General features: G+C 46.0%; 1 protein-coding gene across 2 annotated transcripts in view; it reads right to left on the bottom strand.

The window, feature by feature from the left end:
* Positions 1-9,600: 9,600 nt before the first annotated feature.
* The window catches only part of PAK4 (p21 (RAC1) activated kinase 4), a 46,366-nt gene continuing 29,996 nt past the window's right edge, over positions 9,601-25,970 (bottom strand). For both annotated transcript variants that reach the window (XM_075836290.1, XM_075836289.1), the window contains exons 5-9: positions 24,108-24,241; positions 23,251-23,377; positions 18,780-18,905; positions 18,558-18,692; positions 9,601-12,607 (exon numbers count right to left, since the gene is read on the bottom strand). In XM_075836290.1, the coding sequence (XP_075692405.1) occupies positions 12,452-12,607; positions 18,558-18,692; positions 18,780-18,905; positions 23,251-23,377; positions 24,108-24,241 (678 nt within the window). In that variant the 3' untranslated portion in view covers positions 9,601-12,451. The remainder of the gene's footprint in view (positions 12,608-18,557; positions 18,693-18,779; positions 18,906-23,250; positions 23,378-24,107; positions 24,242-25,970) is intronic.

Below are 25,970 nucleotides of genomic sequence, written 5' to 3'. Positions count from 1 at the left end.
ATAAGCAATGTACTCACAAAGTTACTTAACTTTTTATGAGGTTTATATCTAGATATTGATAAAAGGTGGACATCCCCTTTAAGTCGGTCTTTACACCTCAATATTAATGGTCCATGTGAGGACTGTATATAATTCTTGCCTCTAGTAGAGGAGTTCCTGCTTTCCTTTGAAGGGCTCTTCCGTTTTTGGCAAGAAATTTACAAACCCCACCGCACTGTTGCTGCGGAGCAGTGGCACACATAGAGGATGGGAGTCCCCATAGTAAAGATAAAAATGAGGGTCATTTCAGGTGCTGATTGACACTATCATACCCCTAACTACTTGCGGCCGGAGGGCCTGGTGCCCCATCCCATTTTTATGGCTTCAATACATTTTCCACTTCCTGATCTGCTAACATTGCAGCCCCTGTAGAGACCACGTCCCTGTGCAGGTTGTCAGTCCCCATTAAAAAGGGGATGATACCAGCCTCAAATGGGCCCAATAGCAGCCGCATGGGCTCCTTCTATGGTACGTAGCTTTGCTGCCATATCACAGCACCTTTAACCATCCAGCTGCTTTAGAACTACAACACCCAGCATGATCTAAGCTGTAATGATGGGAATTGCACTATAGCTGGAGAGCCGGCCTAGCGGCATGAATCATCATGTCTTATATCGATATCTAATCTTCATCGAGACGCAGCGATGCCTCAGACTTATGATTGTGAGCACGTATGGTGCACGAGGGATATTTCCAGCTAATCCCCAGTAAATTACATTGTTTTGCTCTTGTTCTGTCATACGCTGAGCCGGCAGGTGGGAGACTATGGATAAAGCTGAAGAGTCATTGCTGCAGCTTTTTCAGAGCTTTGCCACGGTTTTAAACGATCTTGCTTACTCAATATTAAAGGGGTTTTCCAGTCCGAAGAAATAATTGATGGCCCAACAATATCTCAATGGTCGGGGTCCGACTCCCGGCACCCCCGCCGATCAGCTGTTTCCCCTTCATTTCCTTTGCTGCTCACACTGTGAATCCCTGACACCCTCGGACAAGCGCTGCGGCCCCTTCAAAACAGCTGATCGGCGGGGGTGCCAAGATTCGGACCCCGACCATTGAGATATTGATAGCCTATCCTGAGGATAGGCTATCAATTTCTTTGGACTGGAAATTTCCTTTAAAGGGAGTCTGGGCTGTCATCACATTTTTAGCCTCCTAAACCATGTAGACTGCAGGACTCTTCAGGGCTCATTTGCATATGGCACCCAAGTTTGTCATCCCCATTTGTAGTGTTGTTGACTCCTGTCTATTGTTCCCTGTTATCAGTTAGACTGGCTTACTATAATCCTCATGGTTTTTAAGAACACTGCTTGCTGTAATTCAGTAGGAACATTTATTGTTAAAAAACTATATGTCCAGGTCATGTGATGGTCACACAGGTGCATGGCTCGTTACTGTACAGTAAGGCTGTTTCCGCAGAACGCGACCATGTTTTTTCAGCGTTTTTTATTGCAGTTTTGTTACGGTTCTTAGGTGCTTCTTAATTGCCATGAAAACGTATTTAAAAAAAACGCGTGCGGTTGGGGCTATGATTTCATTCTGCTTCACCTGTAATAGCCGCAGGTGCCAAAACCGCATTGCAAAGTTGCAGCAAATCGTGGTGAAACGCATGTGATTTTCAAAGCAATTAAGAAGCACATAAAAAACGCAACAAAACTGCAGTAAAAATACATAAAAACGCCCTGTGGAAAGCAGTCTTTCTGTATAGTGGCGAGCCGTGCACCTGTGTCCAATCACATGACCAGGACAGCTTTTTATCTACTAGAAATAAACAGTAAAGGCTTCCATTCAATGACTGCAGACAGAGATGCTGTTGAACTTGGTAGTCCCCACAATAATAAGACGGAGGAGCAGACACCGCTCTCTGAATTAGAAGCATGCATTGCAGGAGGTGGATTGTACTCCTCACCAGGGGAACAGGACAAAGTGCGCCATTCTTGTGATCAGTGGGGTGCTGGCAGTCGGAGCTCTTCCAATCTATAAGTCATAAACCCCTTAGAGCTTGACGTGACTGCTGACAATTGGCTGAACTAGAAGAAATAGCTGATTGGAATAGCACAGATACACATGCAGCAGAGTTAAGTTTGTCATTTAACAAAATTCAACCACCTTAAAAAAAACTAAAAAAAAAACTGGTCAGCACGTGCAAAGAGTGATAAATTACCATTGGCAAAAATGTACATAAGCTTCTTAGTGCACATTTTGAGCAAGCCGTAGAAGGGAACCACGCCTATCTCTGGAACGGGGCACCCTAAACCCCGTTCTTCCGATCTGTGATGCGGCTAATGCGTGTGATTTTCGACCATGAAGAAGAAAACAGCATTGCTCGCTGAGCTATGCTGTTTCTGTAACTCCCATAGTAGTGAATAGCAGTTACGAAAGCAGCATAATATGCGATCTACGCTGTTTCCGTAACTACCATTCAGTTGTATGGGACTTACAGAAACAGCAGAGCTCAACGAGATACGCTGTTTATGGAACTCAAGACCATATAACCTTTTATATGGTCGGAATTCAACTCATTCAGCCGCAACACAGAGCGGTAGAATGGAGCAGATCACACAAGCTGTGAGCTAGCGGCACAGCAGCTTTACAAGGTGCCATTTTTCACGTCTTTTAAAAACAGGTAATCAAACCATCAACGAGAGAAACTTTAGATCACATTGGGGAGGGGGGGCAGTATGACAGCGTGGTGGCTTGGGGCTTAAGTGCGTAGGCCTGGTTTGCTATAGAGTTAGCCAATGTTCCTAGGTTCAAAGCATCTTGCTTGTGTGGTAGGTGGCGGTCTCCTTACTTATACAAGTTTGTTGCTTGTGGGTGACAACATTTTTCCAACAATTTTGGCAAGCGGCTGACGCTCAACAGGCAATGACGCTTCTCCTTTAAAAGGATGCCTCGCCTTGTGAACCTGCACTGGTGAAAGACCTTCAAAACTGAGACACAAGGAGGAGATCCTGGGGATAGAGCCCACATGTTCCTGACTCCTGTAATTCATCAGCAGAGAACATTACCAACGCAGTACCCCTGCTGTCAAGAGCTGGCCACAAACTCTTCCAAACATGAAATATTCTTATTCCTGCTGGAAGTAATGATTACATTTGGTTTTATGGGAACAATAAGAAAGTCCTGAGATTGACCTGGGCTGGTGGTCTGGTGCTTAAGCTGCATCCTAAACAGTGAGTGTTTTCTGTGCAGCTCCTGGTTCAAATCCTGATGTGTGTCCTTGTCTAAAAAGGAGTCCTGCTGGGTGGTGTTTATAGTGGTGTGGTGGCAGTGCAGTGAGATTGTTGCTGTAGAATAAAGTAGTTACGTATGTAGCTGTCTCTTTTGAGACAGCTGTATTTTATATAGTAGATTATTGCATATTTCAGCAATATACTCATCACTCAAACAGGTATCATAATCCATCCCTCCATAGGTGGCACTTCGGGAAAGGGTGAGCAGCCCAAGGTCACCAGGAGAACAACATGGGGGTGAGAACCCACATTGTATAGAAGTGATCCCTGCACTCAACTCAGATCACGCAAGCTGTGAGCAAGCTGCATGGCAGCCTTACAAGGATGCATTTTTCACATCTTTTAAAAACGGGTAATCGGACCTTTAACAAGAGGACAGCAGCATGAAAGCTTGGTGGCTAGGCCTGGTTTGCTATGGAGTTAGCCCATATCCTTAGGTTCAAAGCATCCTGCATGCTGCTTGTGTGGTAGGTGGCGGCCACATCACTTATACGAGTTTGTTGTTTGTGCTTGGTGATGTTTTCCCAACAATTTTGGCAAGCAGCTGACGCTCAACAGGGCAATGCGCTTCTCCTTTAGGCTGGGTTCACACGAGCACATTAACGTCCGTAATGGACGGACGTATTTCGGCCAGAAGTCCCGGACCGAACTCAGTGCAGGGAGCCGGGCTCCTAGCATCATAGTTATGTACGACGCTAGGAGTCCCTGCCTCTCTGCAGGACAACTGTCCCGTACTGTAATCATGTTTTCAGTACGGGACAGTAGTTCCACGGAGAGGCAGGGGACTCCTAGCGTCGTACATAACTATGATGCTAGGAGCCCGGCTCCCTGCACTGAGTTCGGTCCGGGACTTCCGGCCGAAATACGTCCGTCCATTACGGACGTTAATGTGCTCGTGTGAACCCAGCCTTAAAAGGATGCCTCGCCCTGTGAACCTAAACTGGTGAAAGACTTTCAAAACTGAGACACAAGGAGGAGATCCTGAGGATAGAACCAACAGGTCCCTGACACTTCTAGTTTATCAGCAGAGAACATTACCAGTGCGCTACCTCTGCTGTTGGGAGCCAGCCACCAACTCTTCCAAAGATGACATGTTCTTATTCCTGGAAGTAATGATTACATTTGGTCTTATGGGGACAATAAGAAAGCTAAGATGGCAGTGTGAGCTGGTGGTGCTGGTGTCTGAATGGTGAGTGTCTTCTGTGCAGCCCCTGGTTCAAATCCTGGTGTGTGGATTGTCAAAAGTGGTACTTTGCTTAGTGGTGTGGAGGCAGTGCAGTGAGATTGTTGCTGCATAAGAAAGTTACTTATGCAGCTGTCTCTTTTGAGACAGCTGGATTTATATAGTAGATTATTGCAGATTTCAACAAGATACTCATCACTCAAACAGGTATCAGAATCCATCCCTCCATAGGTGGCACTTTGGGAAAGGGGGAGCTGCCCAAAGTCACCATTAGGACAATGTGGGGGTTAGAACCCACACTGTACAGAAGTGACCTCTGCACTCACCTCAGATCACGCAAGCTGTGAGATAGCTGCACGGCAGCTTTACAAGAATGCATTTTCACCTCTTTTAAAAACGGGTAATCGGACCTTCAACAAGAAAAACCTTGGATGACATTGGGACATGACGGTGGCTTGGGGGTTAACTGCTTTTAAGGCTGGAGATCCTGGGGATAGAACTCACATGGTCCTCACGCCTCTAATTTATTAGCAGAGATCTTTACCAGTGCGCTACCTCTGCTTTCAACTGTCGGCAACAAATTCTTCCAAAGACGACATGTTCTCATTCCTGCTGGAAGTGACGTTTACATTTGGTCTTTGGGCAATAAGAAAGCTCAGAGATCAGCCTGAGCTGGTGGTCTGGTGCTTAAGCAGTGTCTTCGGTGTGGACCCTGGTTCAAATCCTGAAGTGTGGCCTTGTCTGAGAGGATACGTCGCTGGGTGGAGGTGGTGTAGTGAGGAGGTTGCTGCACAAGAAAGTTACTTATGCGGCTGAACCAGTTCTCTTTTACAGAACATTACTGCAGATTTCAGCAATATTCTCATCACACAATCAAGTATCACATTCCGTCACCCGTAGTTGTTGCTCTATGGGGAAGGGGGAAAGCTGAATGTTGAGCACATAAGCTGTGAGCTCGCTGCTCCACCGGAACGCATTCACCTCATAAAAAAGTGCAGTAATCTGACATTCAACAGAAATCACTTTGGACCGCATCGACTGATGTGCGCTGTGTGCTGTGACTGGGGGGGCTTAGGGCCAGGGCCAGGGCCGGTTTTAGACAGAGTGTGTTGCCTGCTGGGGATTGTGTGCCAGGGCTGCTTTTTTGCCTCAGTTCGGCCATGGTAGAAGCGCACTGGCAACCTCAGCGAGTCCCTACACTTACATTAAAAATAGGGCAACACGTCATTCAACAGTGTCACAAAACACAGCACACCCCCTTCTGCCAGTCTAAGCTTCCACTTCCCCAAGCTACACCCGCTGTGTTATTGGACTGCCAATTTAAATCCAGCTCTGCTACATATGTAAACGTGTCTAATCTTTGCTTTGTGCATGCCCAGCCTCAAGTGCTTTATCCCATTACCGTGGCACGTTAATACTCGGTGTGTATCATTAACATTACAGGCCAATTAGCACAGACATTCCACAGGCCGGATTTACAAGAGCAGCTCGATTCCTCTGCTTCCAATAGAATGACTGGGCAGCACACGGCTCTGCTTCATCTGAACATCCTGTCCGCGTGCACTATCAGAGTCCTCAAGTTTAAGATTGGAGAGAACAGATGACATCCTCGAGACGTCACCTACAAAGGAAACAGTCAATCAATTCAAGTGAGCTTTGTTTACGCTTCGCCTGACATCGCTACGAAGAATATGAAGCTTGATTGATTAATGATGATGATTTAGGCCTCATTCTCACAAATGTATCCGATTCACACGCGTGAAAAACGAATGCGCGCTTGTGTGTTTTGCTAGTGGCATCCATTATTACGCACTCGCAAAGCACATCTTTTTTTCATAATTTGCAACTGAATTGATATGCTAATCACGCACCGCACATGCGTGTGCGGTGCGTGGTTTTCACACACCCATTGACTTCAGTAGGTGCGTGATAACGCACCAATATAGGACATGCAGTGAGTTTTACGCAGCGGACTCTTGCTGCGTGAAAAATCACACGTGTGAACAGCCCCATTGAAATCAATGGGTCCGTGTGCTGTGCGTCGTTTCAACGCACAGCACACGGACGTGATTCACTCTCCCTGGGGTGTGCGACTTCTGAACATGTCCTGTATATAACACCTATTACCCAGACAGATCATATTCGTGGATGTTTACACATGGGGTGTAATGGAAACAGCGGGGTACTTAGATCTACCAGATATCGGCTGTTATAACAATATAATTGGCTACATGTATATAAACCTGTACTTTACACTACAGCCTCAAGACATCTCCAATGGCTCTTTGTTGTATTATGAGTGTCATATGTTGGCACAGAAAGAAACTTCGGGGTACCTGGAAATCTGGGGTTCTGTTTTTGTTACTTTAAAGCGATCTACCAGTAAAAAATAAAAATTCAGTGCGTGTAGATTCTCATGCGCAGGACCTTTATGGAGCCCTTCCCTTCAAAGCTCAGCAATTTGTGCCGCAGACCGTCTTAGGCCTTATTCAGACAAAAAAAAAAACGGAGCGTTTTTCATGCATTTCCGTTCAGTGTGGTATCAGTGTTCCCGTTTTTATTCTTTTCTTATTATCGTTGTCGGCAGCACATCTCCCTGTGCAAAGTGGGAGACGCGCTGCCGACATTATAATAACGGATGGGGACGAACGATTGGAGTAACGACCACTCGTCCCCATACATAGTTCCGTGTGACAGGAGCAAACGAGCGCGCTGCACCGGCTGAATATCGGTAGGTGTAAAAGGCCCATTACAGTGGAGCTGCAGCCCGGTCCTGGTCACTATCTCTATAAGCCTACTAGCTCATATTATGCTTACCACTCCGACCATTCCAATGTTAGGCCCTGTTCACACTGAGTATTTTGCAGAAGGGAAAAAAATAAATAAGGGACGAAAACAAAACACGATTTTGCCTTGCCTGCACTTTGCCGCAGTTTTCTCAGCATTTTTTGGCCGTGGACGAAAAACACTCTGCCTCCTATTGATTTCAATGGGAGGTCGGAGATGGAACCATGGGAAGAAAGAGCATAACGCTTTATTTCCCGCAAGCGAAATCAATGGGAGGCGATTTGGGTCATCTTTTGGTGCGGATCCCGACACACGTTACACGTAAAAAGCAAACAAACTGTGAGAACAGGACCTTCGTATACTCCGACACACTGCTTCAATCTGTGCAGAGGCTGCTGTAATCACAGGACTTTATTAGCAAGTTCCCTCTGGATACAGACAACTACTATCTCTCTGCTCCTCAGCGGACAACATTAGAGAAGAAAAGGACTTGAGTCAAGTCTCCTCCTACTCTGCGGATGTTTAAAGGGGTTTTCCAGTCCTATGTAAACAGTAAAATGTTCACCCATGAAGACAATTGTTTTTTTTTTGTTTTTTTTAAAAATCTAAACAGCTTCACAGTTTTGTGCCGATTAATTACCTAATATATCTTTACAGCGTTTGCAAGGGGTTTGGAGCACGGCCTCAGAAAAACCTTCAGACAGATTTAAAGGCTTTCTAAAGGTGTGAAAGGGTTTGTTTTTTAAATAAAAATGTGTATTAGGCATCATTTACACGAGCGTAATATACGCGCGTGTGACGCGCGTGCGTTTCACGCGTGTCGTACGCACCTATATTACTCTATGGAGCAGTGCAGACAGTCCGTGGGTTTTGCACAGCGTGAGTCCGCTGCGTAAAATCAAGACATGTTCTAGATTTCAGCGTTTTTCGCGCATCACGCACCCATTAAAGTCAATGGGTGCGTGAAAACCACGCAGGTCTCACGGAAGCACTTCCGTGCGAACTGCGTGGTTCGCGCAACAGCTGTCAAACTCTGAATGTAAACAGAAAAGCACCACGTGCTTTTCTGTTTGCAAACATCCAAACGGAGTGTCAAAATGATGGCGGCTGCGAGAAAATCTTGCATCTGCGCATCATGCACTGATGACACACGCAGCTGTTAAGTTCCTTTTGCACACGCAAAACACCGCGTTTTTCGCGTGCGCAAAACGCACACGCTCGTGTAAATCAGGCCTTAGTGTGTGTGTGTTAATAAACTTTGTAAATACATATTAAAAATTTGTTTTACTTTTTGAGTTACAGCTGCTCTGTATTCTGTATACAGAGCAGCTGTATCGTTCGCTAGGACCAGAATCCGTCAGTCCCACGAACCTGACGGGTTCAGTGACGCAGGATGCACCTGTAAACTATCACATCTAAGTTATGAACCCGCGGACCTGACGGGAACAGGATTTAATGAACGATACAGCTGCTCTGTATACAGAATACAGAGCAGCTGTAACTCAAAAAGTAAAACAAATTTTTAATTAAACTCTTGTAAATACATTTTAAACACACACTAACACTTTTTTTTATTAAAAAAAAAAACAAAAAACAAAAAAAAAAAAAATTTCAAACATTTACATAAAACATAACATGCAGGCTACCTGCAGCCACCACTAGATGGAGCATTCTGCATACAGTGTATACATTGAACTCAATAACACCGTAGGCAGTATGCTCCCCTTAGTTGTGACTGCAGGCAGACAGCATGTTATGTTTTAAAGCTTTGTCTATTCAGGGGATTTGGAGCTCTGAATCAGAGTAACAAAGCTCCATCCACTATATAAAAAAAAAAAAAAATCCACACAGAAATTTGGACCTAAAAACAACAGGATGATACAAAATTGGAGATTCACTTTAAACTGCAATATTCCAATATACTTTTCGATTCTCCACCATTTTCAAGATCCCTGCTTGCAGTCCGTAAACAAACATCCATGGCTCGTGTCCTGCTCACACAGCTGCAAGGGTGACTCGAGCTGCGCAGCAAATTATCAGTACAGAGTTTCAGCCTATAAATGTAAACAAGAAAGTTGCCATTCACTGACTGTAACCAGAGATCTTGAAAGTTGATACACAAAAGTATCAAAAAGTTGCAGAACTTTTCATTCTACAGTGAGCAAACTTAGTTGAATATAGAAATACCAGTATTTAGACAGAAGTAGTTCCACCTCCACTTGAGTAATGAACCAAAAGTTTTACGTTTTTCTTCCATGAAGAAATGAATGAAGGCAAACGGAATTTTTTTTTTTTGTCCAAAACTGTATTTGTAAAACTAGCAATTCATCTATTCATCGCTGTTCAAACCAAAAGATGCAAAATACAGTAGAATTTATTTGTACAAATTAATTGAAAAGCCGAGATCCTTTTTGTTTTCAAGTCCCTCAAAGTCACAGCATATTTTTCTCCAGGTCGGTACGCAGGAATACTGCAGAGTTTTCAAAAACACACACTTTATAAATATATATTTATATATAAAACTATAACCAGTAGTCGCTCATGTAAGGACGGGGGAGGGGCGGGGACTGTCGGGAGATTCGTGGTCCGGTCTCCCAGTGCTACAAGTATTGCTTGCTCCAATTGCAGCGGATTCGGAGCGGATGGTCCACGATTGTCGTATGGAGGGGCCGTGAAGGGACGATGGAAATCCACAGGATAAGGCACTATTGATTATAATGGACACGTCCAACGACGCCCATGGAAATAAAGATATAGTAAAGTATAAAGGGATTGTTAGGGGGACTGACCATTCTAGAGTTATTCTATATTATCACCCGAATTAAAAAAACATTAAAAAAAGTGTTGTACAGGATTAGAAGTCATGGCTACATTCTTTCAAAAAAACAGTGCCACAGCTGTCCACAGGTGGTGTGTGGTATTGCAGTTCAGCACCATTCACTTTAATGCGACTGAGCTGCAATACCAGACAGAGGCCTTGGACAGGCGTGGCGCTGTTTCTAGGAGAAAGCGGCCATGTTTTTCTGATTCTGGACAACCCCATTAAGCCTTTTCATACACGATAACCCCTCTGCACTCATATTGGCAATCACACAGGAAGATGACCTCTCTCTGCTGACGAGACTTAAGCCGGCCATATGCAGAAGACAATAAAACGCCCGCGGTCGATCAATCGTCTGTTGAATTGTTCAAACGAACAACAAATCTGGCCGATCGGTGAGTCAGTTTTAACAAAAACGGACTCCTTGAGGCTGGCGCAAAACGGCCAAAAGTTTCTAAAAGGGTACGTCCACTTCTTCAACCCTTTTTTTATTGATCCAAAATAAGAAAAAAAACGAAGCAACTTGCAAATTGTACTAAAAAAGATCTCCTAAAGTTTTGGGTATACAGCTCCTACGCAGACCTATGTCTCTCAATGGATTTAAAACCCATGCAGTCGGATTATGCAGTCATCTGTTACTTCAATCCACCCCCTTTTCTATCGTCAGTAGGTTAGCGAGAGACAAAGCACACAGGTCTGCATGGGAGCTGTATACACAAAACGGTCATTTATTTTTTAACTTGAAGTGCAAAGTTGCTTCACGTTTTATTTTTGATGCATTGGAACATTAAAAAAAAAGTGCACGTAACCTTTAAGGCGGCCATAGGTTTTACAATGGTCTGTCAGATCCCCCAATAATACAATATTTATAGGGTATGGTAGACTTTGCCAATGGAAAAATCAAGGTGGCTGGGTTTGATTGGCTGCTGCCTTTATACTATTGGTTCCCCCAGATTAGTGAGGTCACGGGTGTCCGTCATCTCCACAGAAATAACACATATACATTCTGCTGTGCGGAAAGTGCATGTCAATGGGGAAATCTGCCATGTTGGCCAAAAAAAACAAAACTTTTGAAATAAAAATTATTGAATGTCTACGGCCACATAGGAAGACAAAATCCTCCTCTAGTACAGGGACAATGCTCTTCTAGTACAGGGACAATGCTCTTCTAGTACAGGGACAATGCTCTTCTACGGGTATTCGATACAACCGTATGGGTCTTTAGGACAGTATCAATTTGCAGTCACACCCTATAGACGAATTGTAGTGTATCGTATTCTATGTCGTGTTCTTAGGTATTGTCTCCTTTATGTCACTGCAAGAAGAAAAGGGAGAGGTAAGGGGGTCTGGACATCGAATATTAGGAGGAAGATCTAAAGCCATAAATTTGCTGAACACCTAGTCCTGACGGAGGACGATGGCGAAGGAGCAGCCGCAATATTATATAGCATGATATTATGTATAGCAGATCATGGGTGGCTGAATGGGATTAGATGCTGGTGTGTCTTGTGGGGTTGGGGGTGCAATTTAATAAACTTCATACAAAACAGAGCTGGGGTCTGCGATGGTGACACAAGTCTTATTGGATGGCCCCTTTACCTCTGCGCTAGCTACAGGAGATGCACAAAGTTTTGGTGTCCTACGCTTAAGAGTTTCTTGGTTATGAAACAAGTGGGGACGTCGTTTCCTAAGACCCCGTCTTTCCTCTGCCCTTTGAGAAATAACAAAATGCTTGTAAAAAAAAAAAAAAAAGAGAGTGGGCATTAACGGAGGTAGGACCACCAGCCACAAATAGGACCAAGTGATGGGGTTGGTCACCTGTTCTGCGTGTAACAGCCCCCTATAGGAACACGAAGTATGAACCACATTGCCTGGACTCGGCCCATCCTACATTATTCCAGTTGACCCCTGACCACAGTCTAGGGACGTCTATTTTCCAGTGTTAAGTCCCAGGTTATGAGTAAGGGGCAGGTCGTGCGTCTGTCCAAGTGCTTATTGGTTGTCCATGAAGAAAGCAGCCGATTACCAGGTCCCCCAGCATTGCAGCATTGTCGTGGGATTGCTCTCCGTTTCTCAAGGTCCTGTATTGTGCAGGGTTACAAATAAATGACCTGAGCACTCGAAGGCTGGCGAGAGGATTGTAGGGTTAACATGGACTGAGAGAAGCACTGAAGACAAGTCCTCTCAGGGAACGGAAGAGTGCAGAAAGAGGGAGAACAACCTCGAAGAGCTTCCAGGAGAGGCGTTCATCAGTAGTTTTTATCCAGGGATCCGGGTACAACACTGAGCAGGTGGCAGAGATGCCACCTTCATGTCATTGCTCCCCCACATTGTGTCAGTCTTTGGTAGTCTGTGTAAAGGGTTAAGTATTTCCCCTGTGTCTGTAGCTCATCTCATGCGGTTCTGCCTCATCAGTGGGACGATGCAGGACGGAGGCCCGGCCTTGGTCAGGAAGGGGTGTTTCAGCAGCTCATTGGCAGCGGCTCGTTGGCTTGGGTCTCTGACGAGAAGCCGGTCAATGAATCCCTTCAATAAGGGAGACACCTGAAAGAGAGAAGCACAATAAAAGTGATTGCTCCTCATTTTAACCACATGGTGTCATGTAATGGAATCCCAAGACTTCCAGATAAAGTTGCTCCATTACTCCCATACCGAAAACCGCCCCATGACCCATGATAACCTCTATGTAAACCTAACCTGGGACTTTTCGCAATTCTATAGCTAACAAATATACAAAAATATCCATTTCAGCTGTCAGGGGCATACACAGTACTCATAGGAGCCCATAGGGGGAGCTGTGTTAATACAGACGCATCATACGAGGAGTCAGTGTTTGCCCAGAATCAGAAAAACATGTCTGCTTCTTCAAAAAACAGTGTTACACCGGTCTACATGTTGTTTGTAGTATTTCAGCTCAGCCCATGGACAGGTGTGGCGCTGTTTTCGGAAGAAAGACGCCATGTTTTTCTAATCCAGGACAACCCAGTTGAGCTTCCTTCTGGTCTGGGCAGGGCTCTATGTTGATTAATTTGGTATAGGCTAAAAACCGCGGCAGGTTGAACCTCACTATGTTTTCTGACTCTTTTCTAAGTAGAAAAGTGACGCAAGTCAAAAATAAGTTGTGATTGTCCTCGCCCACGTTTTCCGAAGCATTAAAAGTGGCGCAGGTGCTTCCTAAATATGAGGTTTGGCCTGAACAGTATATTTCTTGATGTTTTCACATCTTGGACCATCCTTGGAGCAACTTGAATACATAAAGAAACTGGATTATGACCTATACCCCATTTACCAGACAGGAGCTATGTGAGTAATACAGGAGAGCAGCTGCGGGGAAACCAAATTCACCGCACCATCAGCACAATACAAACGCCTGTCATTTACGAGGCGATTCTGTTGTCATATGCAGTAAGTATTACATTAACCCCTCTGTACAAAGTATACGGGCTGCTGTAAACCCCTGTACTCTGCCGATTCTGATAATTCGTATCCCAGCAGCTGCACTCCTGTAAGGGCTCGTTCAGACGAGCGGAATACTCATCCGTGTGGAAATAGCGGACAGCACACGGACCCATTCATTTCAAGGGGACTATTCAGACATGTGTGAGTTTTCACGCAGCGAGTGTCCGTTGCGAGAAACTCACTGTATGTCTAATATTGTAGTCGCCCATTGAAGTCTACGGGTGGTCGAAAAGCACGGCCAACATACGTGTGCGGTCCGTGTCTCACGCACCAGTTACAAAGAAATGCAGAGACAAATACACGCAATGCACACGGACATGGACATGAAATGTAGGGAAAAAACGCAGCTTTTTTACGTGCGCAAATTGGACACACTCTTCTGAATGTAGCCTAAAGTTATATACGTCATTCAGCTGGTGCTCAACAACCCTGGACATTATCGAAAGATTTTGGAGATCAGGGCGCGAGTCCTGCATACTCAGCCTTTGAGATCTGCATTCAGTATGTTTGTGTGAACTGGCGGATGTGTCAAGATTTCTTAGGCCTCATTCACACGGCAGGGTTTCCCGGCCGGGTGCCGGCCGTTCATAAATCGTCCGGCACCCGGCTGCATTAGGAATGATAGACCCCTAATGGGGCTATTCACACGACCGATTTTTTGACGGCCGGAAAATCCGGCCGTCAAAAAATAGGACATGCTCTATCTTTGCCCGGGCACCCGGCCGCCTGGCTCCCATAGAAGTCTATGGGGCCGGGTATTACACGGCCATCACCGGAATGTGTTCCGAGTGACGGCCGGGTTTTCCGGCTCTTGCGCTCTATCTCCTCCTCACAGCGCTGAGTGCATGTGAGGAGGAGGAGTTGATGCCATTCTGACGAATGGCATCGCTGTACACTGTGTTGCAGGGCCGGGGTGTACAGCAGGTGGAGGGAGCGCTGCGCTGGCTCCCTTCCCCTGCTTGTTAAAAGCACCCTGGCTCGGCGACACCTTAGATGGCGCCGCTAGTAGCAGCAGCTGCTGCTGCGGCTGCTACTACTGCAGCGATGCCACTATAGCAGAGCAGGGAGGTATCTCCCCGCTCTGCTATGTGCTAGCCGCACATTAGCTCCTTGAAGGAGCGGAATCCCCGTGTTTTCGGGGATTCCGCTCCTGGACAGAGCGCTTGATGTCTCTGTCCATATCTGGGCAGTGACATCAGGGGAAACTCCTGAAGCGGAATCCCCGAACACATGGGGATTCCCCTTCAGGAGCTGCCGCTGATGTCACTGTCCGGATCTGCCCGGCCCGGCACGGATGCATAACTTTATGCAAACCGGCCGGGCAGAATGGCCGATTTTACCGGCCGGCACTCGGGCTCGGGAACGACCCGGTCGTGTGAATCCCGCCTTAGGGTTTATATTTGAGGACATGACACCGTTGCGATCTTGAATGCACAATCCCCAATAAACTCAGCAGTGTTAAAGGGGTTGTCTGCAGCGGCCGGTGGTTAATTGGTCTCCTGGATGGTATAATGTGACCAGCGGGTGGATGTCAGGTGGCTGAAGAAATTAAAAAATTGTCCGTTTCGGTGAACATTTATAGCATGTCCAGTTGTGATAAAGACTATGCAATAGGTAAACCTGCAGTCCTATGCAAAAATAGGAACACCACATCACTAGGTGGAGTTATACAACACGCAAGATTCATGGAGTCACGGTGACGAATGACAAAGTCAGCTCTGCTACATCTAAAGGTAAGATTATATCTTGTTGGACCGGTTGTCGCATTCTGCTGAGTAAAAGGATTACAATGTCTATGTTGATGTAAAGTTGTAGTTATACAAGCAGTGCAGCACCGAGTACTTTACAGGTTAGTCATGAGGGCTGGAGACACGGGATTTCTCTGCAGCGTCAAACACAGAGAGCTACAACGTGTGATCACCGGCAGGAATACAGATACAGCTCCGAGAAACGGGGCAGCGGACCATAAAAATCGCACCCTACTGATGTCCTGCATACTCTGCCAGGGCATGAGCTCAGCTCAATATAATAAATGACTGAACGATTTAAGGTAACCACATTAAAAACAGAAAAATACAAAAAAATTGATATGAACTGGGGAAACCCCAATGTGACCTCCTCCAAACATCAGTTTTATGTCATCCAAGAAGACTTCACTCTACAGGCCAGCGCTTAAAGAGGCTCTGTCACCAGATTTTGCAACCCCTATCTGCTATTGCAGCAGATCGGTGCTGCAATGTAGATTACAGTAACGTTTTTATTTTTTAAAAACGAGCATTTTTGGCCAAGTTATGACCATTTTTGTAGTTATGCAAATGAGGCTTGCAAAAGTACAAGTGGGCGTGTTTAAAAGTAAAAGTCCAACTGGGTGTGTATTATGTGCGTACATCGGGGCGTTTTTAATACTTTTACTAGCTGGGTGTTCTGATGAGAAGTAACATCCTCTTCTCTTCAGAACGCCCAGCTTCTGGCAGTGCAGACACAGCGTGTTCTCGAGAGATCACGCTGTGACGTCACTCACAGGTCCTGCATCGTGTCAGACGAGCGAGGACACATCGGCACCAGAGGCTACAGATGATTCTGCAGCAGCATCAGCGTTTGCAGGTAAGTCGATGTAGCTACTTACCTGCAAACGCTGATGCTGCTGCAGAATCAACTGTAGCCTCTGGTGCCGATGTGTCCTCGCTCGTCTGACACGATGCAGGACCTGGGGAAGTGACGTCACAGCGTGATCTCTCGAGAACACGGCTGTGTGTCTGCACTGCCAGAAGCTGCGCGTTCTGAAGAGAAGTGGATGATACTTCTCGTCAGAACGCCCAGCTAGTAAAAGTAGTAAACACGCCCCGATGTACGCACATAATACACGCCCACTTGGACTTTTGCAAGCCTCATTTGCATAAATACAAAAATGGTCATAACTTGGCCAAAAATGCTCGTTTTTAAAAAATAAAAACGTTACTGTAATCTACATTGCAGCGCCGATCTGCTGCAATAGCAGATAGGGGTTGCAAAATCTGGTGACAGAGCCTCTTTAAAGGGGTTGTCACATTGATATCAATGACAAATGTGTAATGCTTAATTACCCCTGTGGTGGCGCTGCAGGGAAATTGAACACTTACTGACAGATTTCAGCACAAATTACAGCTGATCGCTGAGCGGGTCACAGCAGGGGGACACTTTGTGATCGCTTTACTGTTAAAGAACCTTTCTTAGGCTCCGTTCCGACGTTCCGTCTGAGCTTTCCGTCAGAACGGAGCCCTGACAGACACAAACGGAAACCATGGGTTTCCGTTTCCATCACCCATGATTTCAACGGTGACGGATCCGCTGCCAATGGTTTTCATTTGTCTCCGTTGTGCGAGGTTTCCGTAGTTTTGACAGAATACCGTAGTCGACTGCACTATTCATTCCGTCAAAACGACGGATCAAACGGAGACAAACTGAAACCATCGGCACCGGATGCGTCACCATTGAAATCAATGGTGATGGAAACCGAAACCTATGGTTTCCGATTGTGTCTGTCAGGGCTCCGTTCCGACAAAGTTCAGATGGAACGGAGCCCTAGTGCAGATGTGAACGAAGCCTTACAAGTAGGGATTTTCTAAAGTGAAGAACATCTTTAAGGCAAGTTCACATGTAGCGTTAATACTGCGTACTTTCCGCTACGTATTTTGTTGCGAAAAAAAAAACCCGCAGGATAATACAGTAGCAGCAAACTGAATGATAAGTGGTAAAAACGTTCAGAAATTTACCTGGGTTTTTTTTTTTTTTTTTTAAAATCCTCAGCGTGTCAATTGTATTTGCGTAATCGCTGCTTTTTTGTTGCGGGGTTTCCCCATCAGATTCAATGGGAAGTTAAAAACACACAAAAAACAGCAGATGTCATTTTTGCAGTGGAAAAGTTGCGATTCCGCTGCGAAAAAAAAAAAAATCTTATACTTACCCATAATTCTGTGTTTCTTTGTCCAGGCCAGCCTCCTGGGATGAGGTTTCATCACATGTGACCGCTGTAGCCAATTACAGGCTGCAGCTGTCACATGGGATTAAACGTCATCCCAGGAGGCCGGTCCGCAGGACGTCAGAGGTTAAGTATGGGCATTTTGGCTTCTGTTTTCCGCATCGGACAACCCGGACGAAAAACTTCAACACACTTTGGTGCGGTTTGTCATCCGAACACCCTGCGGCCGCCAGGGCGGATACCCGGTGTACATTTCCACAGCATCTCCACCCTGTGTGAACATACCCTTATTCTCCCTTTTATTTTTACGGCAAGATATGGCATCCCAAACGGTAGCGATTCTCCTTGCAGAGATCCAGCTAGTAAAGAGTCTTTCAGCAATTCTCCTTGGGAGTAAAATATGCAAATAGCCCTCCACCAGAAGGAAGAAAACGATCTCTAGTGCCACCTACAGGTGGTGCGCTGAGTCAACATAAACAAGATCCAGATGGGGGGGGGGGGTTTGGCTGATCACTGGCCATGTTTGAAGGCGCTTTAAAAATGGTCGGACATTGACTTACAAAGAAGTCACCTATAGATGGCAGCAGAGAACGTTTTCTTTTGCATACAGCAGGATATAGCACCAGCTGTTTTTATAGAACTTTATACAATATATTGTGTCTAGACCTTTGTTCTGGTGTCTTTAAAGCCTATGATCCGCTTTTAACACCATTTTGCAGTCTGTATATGGGTATAATCTACATAAGTGTCGTGAGCTATTAATCGTGAGTTTGGGGTCACATCAGTCAGCAGTTGCCATGGTTACAGATATAATTAATTTAACACCCATTAACCAGGGCTGAATTTAACCATTTAGTCACTGACCTGTCATTGATCATGATCTCTCCCATGTGAATCCCTTTGTTCATGTCTAAAATCTCCGTGATACTTCGCACTTTAGATCACAACTGTTCACTTCCTCCCAAACCCGGCCGATTGTGGACAGGACCAGAACTTGTGTTCATTTCCGGTTTGATCCACTTTTAATGACGAGTCCTTTTATTACATAAATACAGCGTCACCAATAATCTCGTTTACCTTTTGCACATTTTTCAGTTTTGGAGGCAAATTGTCCCGAATCATCTTCATTGCCTTTAGCGGAGGCTCATTAAAATAGGGGGGTTCTCCGTCTACCATCTCTATCACCATGATACCCAGAGACCAGATATCGACCTGAGAGGGGAACAAAAACACAGAATGACAAAAGGTGGTCACTTGAATTAAAACTCCTAAACCCCCAAGCCAGGAATAATGCCTCACCTCCGGGCCATAAGGCAACCTCGAGATGAGTTCTGGGGCCATCCAGTAAGGAGTTCCTACCAGAGATTTACGACGAGGAACTTCTTTGTTTACCTGGGCACAGAACCCAAAATCTGATAGTTTCACCTGCAAATAGAAACCCATATGTTACATACACGAGTAGAGTCACCATTAAAGATCTATTACTCTAGATGGTGAGATAAATAGATACACAGATTGATAAATAGATAAAAAGTAGAGGAGAGCAGCACTTCTATATAGGATTCACGGGGATTTGCGAACTCGACCTTGATCCAGGGTCCACCAGGTACACAAAAACATTAACCCGCTACTGGAGTGCTGCAAACCTACAAAAAGTGGTTTATTCATCCATGTAAATGCAACGTGTCAGTCCCCTCAGTAAAGGTCATGAGGGGGGAACAGAAACGTAGCATTTACATGGATGAATAAACCACTTTTTGTACTTTAAACCGCTACTGTAGTGACACACGAGACAGACAGAGAGAGACACACACACACACACACACGAGACAGACAGAGAGAGACACACACACGAGACAGACAGAGAGAGACACACACACACACACACACGAGACAGACAGAGAGAGACACACACACACACACGAGACAGACAGACACACACACACACACGAGACAGACAGACACACACACACACACGAGACAGACAGAGAGAGACACACACACACACGAGACAGACAGAGACACACACACACGAGACAGACAGACACACACACACACACGAGACAGACAGACACACACACACACGAGACAGACAGAGACACACACACGAGACAGACAGAGACACACACACACACACACACACACACGAGACAGACAGACACACACACACACACGAGACAGACAGACACACACACACACACACACGAGACAGACAGAGACACACACACGAGACAGACAGAGACACACACACGAGACAGACAGACACACACACGAGACAGACAGAGACACACACACACACACGAGACAGACAGAGAGAGACACACACGAGACAGAGAGAGAGAGACACACACACACGAGACAGACAGAGAGAGACACACACACGAGACAGACAGAGAGAGACACACACACACACACACGAGACAGACAGAGAGAGAGAGACACACACACACGAGACAGAGAGAGAGAGACACACACACACGAGACAGACAGAGAGACACACACACATGAGACAGACAGAGACACACACACACGAGACAGAGAGACACACACACACACACGAGACAGAGAGACACACACACACACGAGACAGAGAGACACACACACACGAGACAGACAGAGAGAGAGAGAGACACACACACACGAGACAGAGAGAGACACACACACACACACACACACACACGAGACAGACAGAGAGAGACACACGAGACAGACAGAGAGAGAGAGAGACACACACACACACGAGACAGACAGACACACACACACACGAGACAGACAGACAGACACACACACACACGAGACAGAGAGAGACACACGAGACAGAGAGAGACACACACACTAGACAGAGAGAGACACACACACGAGACAGACAGAGAGAGACACACACGAGACAGAGAGAGAGAGACACACACGAGACAGACAGAGACACACACACGAGACAGACAGAGAGAGACACACACGAGACAGACAGAGAGAGACACACACGAGACAGAGAGAGACACACGAAAGACACGAGACCGAGAGACAGAGAGAGAGACACACACGAGAGACAGAGAGAGAGACACACACACACACGAGACAGACAGACACACACACACACACACACACACACGAGACAGACAGACAGACACACACGAGACAGAGAGAGACACACACACACGAGAGACAGACAGACACACACACACACGAGACAGAGAGAGAGACACACACGAGACAGAGAGAGAGACACACACGAGACAGAGAGAGAGACACACACGAGACAGAGAGAGAGACACACACGAGACACACACACACACGAGACAGAGAGACACACACACACACACACGAGACAGACAGAGAGAGAGAGAGAGAGAGACACACACACACACACACACACACACACACACGAGACAGACAGAGACACACACACACACACACGAGACAGACAGAGAGAGAGACACCATTAAAGATCTATTACTCTAGATGGTGAGATAAATAGATACACACCATAGATCGACAGATTGATAAATAGATAAATAGATAAAAAGTAGAGGAGAGCAGCACTTCTATATAGGATTCACGGGGATTTGCGAACTCGACCTTGATCCAGGGTCCACCAGGTACACAAAAACATTAACCCGCTACTGGAGTGCTGCAAACCTACAAAAAGTGGTTTATTCATCCATGTAAATGCAACGTGTCAGTCCCCTCAGTAAAGGTCATGAGGGGGGAACAGAAACGTAGCATTTACATGGATGAATAAACCACTTTTTGTACTTTAAACCGCTACTGTAGTGACACACGAGACAGACAGAGCGAGACACACACACACACACACACGAGACAGACAGAGACACACACACACACGAGACAGACAGACACACACACACACACGAGACAGACAGACACACACGAGACAGACAGAGAGAGACACACACACACGAGACAGACAGAGAGAGACACACACACACACGAGACAGACAGAGACACACACACACACGAGACAGACAGACACACACACACACACACACACACAGACACACACACACACACACACACACACACACGAGACAGACAGACACACACACACACGAGACAGACAGAGACACACACACGAGACAGACAGAGACACACACACACACACACACACGAGACAGACAGAGAGAGACACACACACACACGAGACAGACAGACACACACACACACACGAGACAGACAGAGAGACACACACACACACACACACACACACGAGACAGAGAGACACACACACACACGAGACAGACAGAGAGAGACACACACGAGACAGACAGAGACACACACACACGAGACAGACAGAGACACACACACACACACACACGAGACAGACAGAGACACACACACACACACACACACACGAGACAGACAGACACACACACACACGAGACAGACAGAGACACACACACACACGAGACAGAGACACACACACACACACGAGACAGACAGAGACACACACACACACACGAGACAGACAGAGACACACACACACACGAGACAGAGAAAGAGACACACACGAGAGAGAGAGACACACACGAGACAGAGAGAGACACACACACGAGACAGACAGAGAGAGACACACACGAGACAGACAGAGACACACACACGAGACAGAGAGACACACACGAGACAGAGAGACACACACACGAGACAGACAGAGAGAGACACACACACACACGAGACAGACAGAGAGAGACACACACGAGACCGAGAGAGACACACACGAGACCGAGAGAGACACACACGAGACCGAGAGAGACACACACGAGACCGAGAGAGACACACGAGACCGAGAGAGACACACGAAAGACACGAGACCGAGAGACACACGAGAGACAGAGAGAGAGACACACACGAGAGACAGAGAGAGAGAGACACACACACACACGAGACAGACAGAGAGACACACACACACGAGACAGACAGACAGAGACACACACGAGACAGAGAGAGACACACACACACACACACACGAGACAGACAGAGACACACACACACGAGACAGACAGACAGAGACACACACACACGAGACAGAGAGAGACACACACGAGACACACACGAGACAGAGAGAGACACACACGAGACAGACAGAGAGAGAGAGACACACACACACACACGAGACAGACAGAGACACACACACACGAGACAGAGAGACACACACACGAGACAGACAGAGAGACACACACACACGAGACAGACAGAGAGACACACACACACGAGACAGACAGAGAGACACACACACACACACACACGAGACAGACAGAGAGACACACACACACGAGACAGACAGAGAGAGAGACACACACACGAGACAGACAGAGAGAGACACACGAGACAGACAGAGAGAGACACACGAGAGACAGAGAGAGAGAGACACACGAGAGACAGAGAGAGAGAGACACACGAGAGACAGAGAGAGAGAGACACACGAGAGACAGAGAGAGAGAGACACACGAGAGACAGAGAGAGAGAGACACACGAGAGACAGAGAGAGAGAGACACACGAGAGACAGAGAGAGAGAGAGAGAGACACACGAGAGACAGAAAGAGAGACACACACACACACGAGAGAGAGAGAGAGACACGAGAGAGAGAGAGAGACACACGAGAGACAGACAGAGAGAGACACACGAGACAGACAGAGAGAGACACACGAGACAGACAGAGACACACACACGAGACAGAGAGAGACACACGAGAGACAGACAGAGACACACGAGAGACAGACAGAGAGAGAAACGAGACAGATATGTAATGTTACCCGTCCATCGTGGGTCAGTAGGATAGAGTCGCTCTTAATGTCCCGGTGAATGACTCCCTGGGCGTGCAGTACAGACAGCGCTCTCAGTACAGATGCACACACCGCAGCAATCTGCTCCTCATTCATCCTGAAAGCAAAACACAAAGTCTTCAGTGACAAGTCTGGAGAGAGACTAAATGGAAACGGTCACCGATGTTCTGATAAATGTCACCAATAACAGCGAGACAAGAAAAAGCAAAATCACCGGAAAATACAAGACACTAACAGATCTGCTGGAAAAGCTGCTGAAGAACAGGAATCTGAGCAATAAAGGGGTACACCGCCCTTACAGCGCAGGCTCAACCAAGGGTTAAACTAAGACTTATATGTTACGGAACAAACAGGCAAATCAAATGCCCTTCTACTGACCTGCAAATCTGCTATTAATATACAGGCCATCATTTACAGTAACCTGCGTATATCAGAGACAAGCAGTCATATAATAGCAAGTGTCTGATTGGTTAACAGACTAGATCCCTATTATAGGATCACAACCTGTCAAAAGGTGGAGATTCCCATAATAGGTAAGCATTTGAGAACGGCTGTATATTCGCTATTATAATGGAGCTAATGGAAAGTAGAAGTTAACTATAGCAACCAATCAGATTACCACATTGTTTTTGGATTAATTCCCACAGTGCAAAAAATAAGAACAGGACTCCATAAATGTCTCCTTATACCCTTCTGCCTATTTATAAAGAGAGATTAATAACTGCATTTTTTTTTTTTTTTTTAAATAAATTAGAAGGTAAAAGTGGGAACGCAGGTAAGCGGAGCTCACAGCGGTATAATATCCATCATTCATTCCCGGAGCTTACCTGGTGTGTGTCACGATGTCCGTCAAGGCCCCTCCTTCCAGAAATTCCATCACAACCCACAATTCATCTCCAACCAAGTAACTGTTGTACATCTCCACCACATTCTCGTGCTGATAATCCCGCATTATTACCACCTGCAAGACACAGGAAGCATCAACAGACTGTTCACTTGTGGCTGCATAGACGTCAAGGAAAAACGAGCGCACTTTATATAAACCCGCGAGCGAAGACGAATTAAACAGAATTGACAATACTCTATTGTAGTTCCGTATTCCAGCTCTAGAGGTCACTGTTAGCAGGGCTTTAAACTATATACACAAAAGTATGTGGACCCGTGACCATCACTTCTATAGGAGCTTGTCGAACACGTGTCTATGGGAACGTATGTACATTCAGCCAAAAGAGCATTTGAGGGGTCAGGCGCTGATTTTGGAGATCGCATTCCGATTTATCCTGTGCTGGATGGGGCTGTGCTCATTTCCTCCACAGCAAACTCGTCGCACCAGGTCTTTCTGGAACTTGGTTTGTGTGCAGGGGCACGGTTAGGCTGGAAATAAGGGGCCTAGTCCAAACCTTGAACAACCCCAGACCACTACCTCCTGCACCAAATTTTATATTCTGCCGGAATGCAGACTGCCTTTTCCCATCGCTTGGTTGAACTTGATGGACATACAGGGTCTGACAGTATCAGACATGGACCCTGTATGTGTCTTCTTTCAACCGCACTAACTATGTAACGAAGATGGTGAGTCATGATTCACCACTGCAGAGCACGCACAGCTCCAGTGGTTTGGTGCTTAACATCCCTTCAGTCACCGCTTGACATTGTACATGATCTTCAGCTTAGGACCATGAAAACCCATTACATGAAGCTCCAGACGCAGAGCTCTGATGCTGATGTCACTTCCAGAGGCGGCGTGGATCTCTGTAGTGAGTGATACAACATAGGATAGGCCATTTATATGTGCCACAAGCTTCAGCACTTAGTGGCCCAGCTCTATGAGTTCGCTTGGTCTACTGCTTTATGGCTGAGCTGTTTCTTCTAGATGCTTCCACCTCACAATAATAGCACTTATAGGGGACTGGGGAAGATCTAGCAGATAATAATAGTACTTATAGGTGACCGGGGCAGATATAGCAAATAATAGCACTAACCGGTGACCGGGCATATCTAGCAGATAATAATAGCACTAAACAGGTGACTGGGGCAGATCTAGTTACATAATAATAGCACTAACAGGTGACCGGGGCAGATGTAGTAAGATAATAATAGCACTAACAGGTGAATGGGCATATCTAGCAGATAATAATAGCACTAACAGGTGACCGGGGAAGGTCTTGGAGAAGAATAGCACTTAGAGGTGACGAGGCAGATCTAGCAGATAATAGCACTTATAGGTGACAGGGGAAGATCTAGCATATAATAGTACTTCCAGGTGACCGGATATATCTAGCAGATAATAATAGCACTAACAGGTGACCTGGCAGACTTAGCACTTATTGGTGATCTAGCAGATGTTTGCCTATGGGATTGCGTGGCTGTGTGCTTGATTTTATGAACCGGTTTGCAATTGGTGTAGCTGGAACTCCTGAACGCAGTAATTAGGAGGGGGTCCACAAACTCTTTAGTCTGGGATAACACGTCATGCTTTATATGTGTTTTTTGCAGCAAATCACGCGCAGTGCGAGATCCCAGACTCATTGTGTATCTGTACCAATGCATGTACTCATTGTAGATTTTTGTATATTACACAATTATTGGTCAAGGTGATCAATTTAATATGGAAATTTTACTTTATGCACTTTCCCCATGTGTTCCTGGGAAACCCAGCAGATTGCAAATTGTGACCATATCCCCTTGTT

This window comes from Rhinoderma darwinii, chromosome 8 (assembly GCF_050947455.1).
Source record: "Rhinoderma darwinii isolate aRhiDar2 chromosome 8, aRhiDar2.hap1, whole genome shotgun sequence".
Classification (NCBI taxonomy): Eukaryota; Metazoa; Chordata; class Amphibia; order Anura; family Rhinodermatidae; genus Rhinoderma; species Rhinoderma darwinii.
The sequence above is the reverse complement of the archived record's forward strand: the minus strand, read 5'-3'. Positions and strand labels throughout refer to the sequence as shown.